Source organism: Lactuca serriola, chromosome 2 (assembly GCF_051521515.1).
Source record: "Lactuca serriola cultivar US96UC23 chromosome 2, Lser_US96UC23_V15, whole genome shotgun sequence".
Lineage (NCBI taxonomy): Eukaryota > Viridiplantae > Streptophyta > Magnoliopsida > Asterales > Asteraceae > Lactuca > Lactuca serriola.
In genome coordinates this window covers 133429430-133436663 of record NC_136409.1, presented here as the reverse complement: position 1 = coordinate 133436663, position 7234 = coordinate 133429430, and the positions used below count along the sequence as shown (strand labels likewise).

Sequence of the window (7234 nt, the reverse complement as noted above, 5' to 3'; positions counted from 1 at the left end):
GACTTCTCTCGCTTCACGTGGGTCTTCTTTCTATCCAACAAAGCCGTGATCACTGACCTTATCAAGAAGTTCATTGTAATGACCGAGAACCATACCAACCACCGAGTGAAAGCGCTACGCACAGACAATGGAACAGAATTCAAGAATGTTGTTCTTGATCATTTTTGTGCTGAGAAGGGTATTGTGCGCCAGTTTAGTTATGTTTGAACACCACAACAAAATGGTGTTGCTGAGCGGAGGAATCGAACGTTACAAGACGCATCAAGGACGATGCTATGTGATTCTAAACTTCCAGTTTTCTTTTGGGCAGAGGTGATCAACACTACTTGCTACGTTCAAAATCGTGCCCTGATAAAAAAAGACCAGATGAAAACTCCATATGAGATTCTATATGGACACAAGTCATCTATCAGCCATTTCAGAGTATTTGGTTGCCCTTGCACCCTCCTTCACTTAGAGTCCAACCCAAGGTTCAATGCAAAAGCTGATGACTGCTATTTCGTCAGATATGCTGCTCGTACTACTTACATGGTATACAAGAAGAAAACGAAGCAAATCGTGGAATCTTTTGATGTACGTTGGCTGGAAGAGAATGAAACGAACGCTAGGGTGGGTCCTAATTGGCTGTTTGACTACACATCTCTATTCAAATCTTTTAGTGTGTTGTCTGATAACCAAGCTGGGTCTACCTCTAGCTCGAAGAATATCATTGAAGACGACGATGAAGAGGTTGTTTACAGACCGCCATTGGTGTCTGCTACTGATCCTCCGGTGGAGTCATCTATTCCAATCACTTTTCTAGAGTCCTCAACACAACAATCTACTCCAGATGCTGATGCTACTCCTCTAACTCCAGTTGAAAGAGAGTTCATGAACCAAGATGCTTCTGCTGTCACTCAAAATCTGATGGAACTTCTCTTTCCCGAACAAATCGCTGATGAGTTTGTAGCAAATCCACCAAACAAATTTGTTTCATCTTCCGCGGATTCTTCAGCAAATGAAGGAGCTATTAATATTCATAATCTTCCTGTTTCACTCAATGACATCAATCAAGAAATACCCTCTCGTATACAACGCGATCATCCGATCGAGAATGTCATTGGCCAGCTGGGCGACGGTGTTAAAGCTAGAAGCCAGAGTGGAGACGTCAACACATGTCTCTATTCTTGTTTTATCTCTCAAATAGAGCCCAAGAACGTAGAAATGACTTTTAATGAGCCCCGCTGGGTGGATGTAATGCATGACGAGCTGAATCAGTTTGAAAAGGTTGGGGTTTGGACGTTAGTGGAATTGCCTAAAGGCAAGAAGTCTCTCGACACAACATGGGTATTTCGGAATAAGCAAGACGATTCAGGTGTAATTGTCCAAAATAAGGCGAGATTGGTTGTCCGTGGGTTCAGACAGATAGAGGGTCCTGATTATAGAAAAGTATATGCTCCGGTGGCACGCTTGGAGGCTATTCGTATCTTCCTAGCTTATGCCTCTTACATGAACTTCACTGTCTATCAGATGGACGTCAAGACAGCTTTCTTGTATGGCAAGGTGAAGGAAGAGATCTCTGTTGATCAACCTCCTGGTTTTGTCAACTCGAAATTTCCCAACTATGTCTACAAGTTAGACAAGGATCTGTATGGGATACATCAAGATCCTAGAGCCTGGTATGCTTCTCTCACACAACACTTGCTCAATCATGGCTACTCATGCGGTACTATCGATCAGACCCTATTCATAAAGTATGTCGGTGCAGATCAGATTCTTGTACAAATCTATGTAGACGACATCATTTGCGGGTCAAGGAGTCCACAACTATGCAAGGAGTTCGAGGACGTTATGAAAAAAAGGTTCGAGATGAGTTCGTTGGGTGAAATGACCATGTTTTTGGGGCTTCAGGTCCAACATCGTTCATCCAGAATCCTGCTTCATCAAGCCAAATATGTAGATGATATGCTTGAGAAATTCGGGTTTAGAGACGCCAAACCTGCCTTGACACCTACGACGGAGAGACCCCTGCTGACTTTTGATATTGAAGGCGAATCCATAGATCAAACATACTATAGATCGATGATCGGTTCGCTAATGTATCTAACTGCAAGTCGCCCAGACATTATGTTTGCGGTTTGTCAATGCGCGTGTTATCAAGCTAATCCTAAACTCTCTCATCTTATTGCTATCAAAAGAATTTTTCAGTACCTCAAAGGCATCCCAAAACTGGGTCTTTGGTATCCGAAAATTTTTGAATTTGATCTGTATGCTTTTGCTGACAGAAATTATGGAGGCTGCGAGCTTGACAGGAAATCGACTTCAGGCGGATGTCAATTTCTAGGTGATCGGCCGGTGTCCTGGCAGTGCAAGAAACAGAACACTGTCTCAATCTCAATAGCAGAAACGGAATACGTGGCTGCGTCTACTTGTTGCTCTCAAGTCAAATGGATCCAACATCAACTGTTGGATTACGGTTTGAATTTTCAAGAAACCCCTATCTTCTGTGATAATGAAGCTGTGATCCAAATTGCTAAAAATCCGGTCCAGTACTCAAAAACCAAGCACATCGACATCAAAGTTTATTTTTATCAAAGTTCATTTTACCAGAGATTGTTATGAGTGCTCGCTCATTCGGCTAGAACAGGTTCCCACTGAAAATAATGTGGCGAATTTGTTCACAAAGCTGTTTAACAAAGTTCGATTCGATGTGCTTGTGACCTTTTTGAAAATGATACGTTTTGAGGACTAAGTTTTGTTTTAGGTTAGTTTAAATTTGCGCATTATTTTTTTCATTCTCACCCATGCACAAATTTAGGGGGAGATTAATGGGCTATGATTTAGTGGTTTGGGCTAGGCATTGTGATGTACAGATCTTGGTAGGGGTTTAGAGGGTTTTGGTGGGTGTATGTTGACTGTGGATGTGTACGGCCGCACACGTATGTACGACCGTACACCTCGTGTATGGCCGTACACGTATGTGTGCAACTGTACATTTGTGTGTTGTTGTGTGTTGGTATAAATAGTAAGTGTATGTGTCTGTGTAAGGGTGACGTAACTGTGTGTTTCCCAAGGTGTACTTGACATTTATGCGTTATAGATGTGTGCATGCTTGAATCAATTCTTCTTCTACTCATTCTATACTCTATTTGAACTTGCATTTAAATTGATCACTGATTTGGATCTATATGATTGGGACTTACACATAAATTGTTTGAGAGTCACAAAACATAACATCCTAACACACTTGGTAACTTTCTTCAGCTTATCTGTTACCTGAGAATACAAGTTGTTTTGAAAACTTCAACATATATAATGTTGGTGAGTTCATAAGTAAGTTTGATATAAAATTAGTTTGTATCGTTGGTAAAACCCAGAAAATCCGATATTTTCTGAAACGACAATTGTTTATGCAATAGGTGTGATGATCCATAGGTATATGCGTAAATGATTTCAAAACGTGTAAAAATGATATGTTTCTCATAATAATTTCTTGTATTATAGTTATTGAAAGTAAAAGTAAATAATGTTCTTTCCCCGGAAAACCCAATGTTTTCCGATAAGATAGTATGATCGCTTTGTATTATTGTATCGTCACAATGAATGAATATGATTTACCTTGATTACTTAGATGGTATTGGATATCTATGTGAGTCGTTATAACCATGTATAATAATGACTAATTCGCCTGTCTTGGCATTTTTCCAAATGCCGATATTGATCAAGATTTTTTTGTCATCCTAGACTTACCGAGCCTAACTGTAGCGATCAACTTAGGTGTAGGGGAGTCACCCCCGTATAGATCTATACACAAACTCTCGCTCTTCCTCCAGAAGACTCTGGTTATAACTACAGATTACGACCGACACTTATTAGTGTCACCCGTTATTTCTCATTAAATCCACTTGAAATTAAATAACATTGTTTAACAACCTGATTTATGTTTACTTGAATAAAAGGTAAGCCTAACAGACGAAGAGAAGAGGACTAAGGGGGACCACTAATCACGTATGTTATTATAGACTGTCGAGTATGCGACGGACACGTTAGCCCATCACGAATATGATTGATTTGGACTTTACTAGCAATGCAAATGGGCCACTACGGCCCAATAGCATGTAAAAGCCATTGAGGGTCCGTTAGGCATGAAATTGGGTCACCTGAGATCCAATAAACATATGTATTTATGTTGGACCCAATAATCATGATATTGGGCCACAAAGGCCCAATAACACAAATTGAAGGTATTTGAGCCCAACCATTGAATCGTTTATGCTTTATCGAGTTTAAGTTCATATTGTTGGTATTTTGTTGTCTACTAAATGTTTATTTCACTATGTTTAAAAGAATAACTTAACGTTCAAATTATAACGAAGCTTTATATATATATATATATATATATATATATATATATATATATATATATATATATATATATATATATATATATATATATATATATATAATCATGCGTTATAAACTTGATATTTTTAACCCAAACATTTATAATTGTTTATTTGGCCCAAAAACATATAGATTGATCATTGTGGCCCCTTTTCTATAAAACGGCACTTTTAGTCCCTTTTTATGAAAATCTACATTTTTGGTCTTCAAACCATTTTTTTTTACATTTTCCACCCAAACTTTATTTGAATAGTAATTTTAGTCCAAAACTATTGCATTTGTCATTTCTAGCCTTTATTTGTAAAAAGTTTACATTTTTAGCCCGATTTCCATAAGTTTTACAATTTTGACCTCAAAATCAAAAACTTTGCATTTTTGGTCCAAATTTGGTAATAAACTCATTTTTAAGCCCTGAAAAAGTTTATAATTGTTTATTTAGCCCAAAAACATATAGATTGACCATTGTGGACCCTTTTATATAAAAATGGTACTTTTAGTCCCTTTTTATGAAAATCTAAATTTTTGGTCCTTAAACCATTTTTTTTGACATTTTCCACCTGAACTTTATTTGAATAGTAATTTTAGTCCAAAACTATTGATTTGTCATTTCCAACCTTTATTTGTAAAATTTTTACATTTTAGCCCAATTTTCGTAAGTTTTACAATTTTGACCCCAAAATAAAAAACTTTGCATTTTTAGTCCAAATTTGGTAAGAAACTCATTTTTAACCCCTGAAAAAGTTTATTTACATTTTAGACTCATAGTTTGTTGAGTTTTCCAATTCAGCCCCTCAAAAACCTCTTTTTTTCGCAACCTTGGGCCCAAAACTCGTTAGGCCCAATTTTAAGCCCATTAAGCTAAAATTTATGTTTTTGACCCTTTGAAAAGTATTATTTTCATAAAAATAAGATTTTATACAAATAAACAACTTATAACCCTCATAAAACCGACAATTTACAATTTACACCCAATCTTTGTTATTTTTGCAAAAATGACACTTGTAAGGTTCTTTTGTTTTGTTTTTCACTTTTTAAACTTAAGGACCCTTAGATCTATGATGAATGTTGTTTATTATGTTTTTGTTTATGATTCTTTCACCCTTTTGCTATAGATCTTGAAATATACCAAATATTACATATTGCCACAACCAAAAACTAAAGAAATCACTTATAGCATGCAAATACACATAGATCATCACATAATACTTGTATGCTCCTCCCAAAAACTAGTAAAAACCAAAAACAAGGGGGGGGGGGTATGAACTCACCTTGATTAGTTTTTTCGGTTTTGAAGAAGATACGAAGAAGATTTTTGGTCCTAGCAAGCCTCCTTTAGTTGATTTCGAACTTAAGAAGCTTTTAAGGTGTTCATGGAATAAAGCTTTGTAAGAAAGAGTTCTAGATGTTGTAATGGAAGAAGATGTTTGTGTTTGATAGCACTTACCAAAGATTGGCAACACTTGATGAAGATCCTTGAATCCAAGCTAAATTTTCGAGATTTATTTGAAGGAAGGAGGATGATCTTTGAGAGTAATGGAGAGAATTTGTGTAATGTGTGTGTGTGTTCCTCTCGGCCGAAGATACGAAGAGAGGGGAAAGAGAGAAGTGAAATGACCATTATGGATGTATGTTGGTCCATGCATGGGGATATGAAGGGTAATATGGAGATGGCACCTCCCAAAGTCAACTCTCCCAATAATATTCCCCCCCCCCCCTTTTTTTAATACTTGGGCCGATATTTGGGATAGGAGGAAGGAGGTAATTTGATTTGGCCCACTTCTTATCTTGGTTCAAAATTATTATGTCTATAAAGAAGTTTTCGGCCCATTGGGCCTTTAGGGTACTTTACGGCCCAATTTTCATAAAAGAATGAGTTTTGTGTCCCTTTCGGGCTTATTGGATTTGTTATGGCCCAATAAGGCCCATTTAGGTAAATCAATTCATTTTGGATTCATTATGGCACAAAATGTTAAGTTTTATGAAAGTGGGTCCAATTAGGGCCCATTTAAGGGTCCTAAGCCCAAAATAGTCAAATTGGAAGCTTATTGGTCCATTAGGCTCAATAAGGAAATCCTAGTCCAGAATGGACTTAACCCAGGATTTTTAGGGTTTCCAATCTTTTGTTGACCATTTGAAGTGTTTGTATAGAGTGTTTGATGGAATTTTGTTGTTATCGAAAAACCATCATGCATACTTTCAAGTTTTAGTTACAAATGTTACTCTTGTTAATGTTTACAAAAACCTTAGAATTGCTAGTTGTGACAAAAATTGATAAACGAACACGGTAAGAGGTTGATTATAAGCAAATGAGAACCCACTTTGACTACTACAAATCAAAGTATGTTGCTTTGGTGAAACTGAAAAACAAAACCGACAATATATATGATCATATAAAAAATAAATTTAATCTAACCGATGAACAATGGAAGGAAGAAGGGAATGTAATATTTTTATAACAAATACTAGTATGATTATTCTTATAACAAATACTAATATTTATAAAAATTGTAAGCAGTTGAACAAGTTCGTGTTGTTATTGAAAACTAAACCCCTGTTGTTCCCTGATCTTTGCACCAAACTATTTGAAGGATCGACCTCAACCAGCTTTCAAAGTTGGGGGCCATCTTCTACACTCCCTCGTCCTGTAAAAGAGTTTAGTGCCCATGATTTTGATGATGACGTTCCAATGGAAACCTCAACACGACACGTAGGTGCAAGTGAAGAATCTTCGGGGCGTTAAAAAAATATGGAAGTTGGTGGAAACAAAAGAGTTGGTGGAAAAAAAAAGATGCAAGGGCATTAGAAAGTTAAAGAGGAGATTGTCAAGCTTGCAAGGTCGTTAGTGGAAAAA

The 7234-nt window shown here is 36.9% G+C and overlaps 1 protein-coding gene across 1 annotated transcript; it reads left to right on the top strand.

The window, feature by feature from the left end:
• Positions 1-270: 270 nt before the first annotated feature.
• Positions 271-7123, top strand: LOC145089590 (uncharacterized). Its single transcript, XM_079028012.1, has 2 exons — positions 271-1428; positions 6899-7123. Exons 1-2 carry the CDS (start codon positions 271-273, stop codon positions 7121-7123), a joined length of 1383 nt encoding a protein of 460 aa, XP_078884138.1.
• Positions 7124-7234: the final 111 nt, after the last annotated feature.

Bases quoted from the DNA above. Each gene is read 5' to 3' on its own strand.
- LOC145089590 (XM_079028012.1), top strand. From the start codon at position 271: ATGCTATGTGATTCTAAACTTCCAGTTTTCTTTTGGGCAGAGGTGATC. The intron at 1,429-6,898 runs GTATATGCTCCG...AATTGTAAGCAG, and splicing joins AGGGTCCTGATTATAGAAAA to TTGAACAAGTTCGTGTTGTT.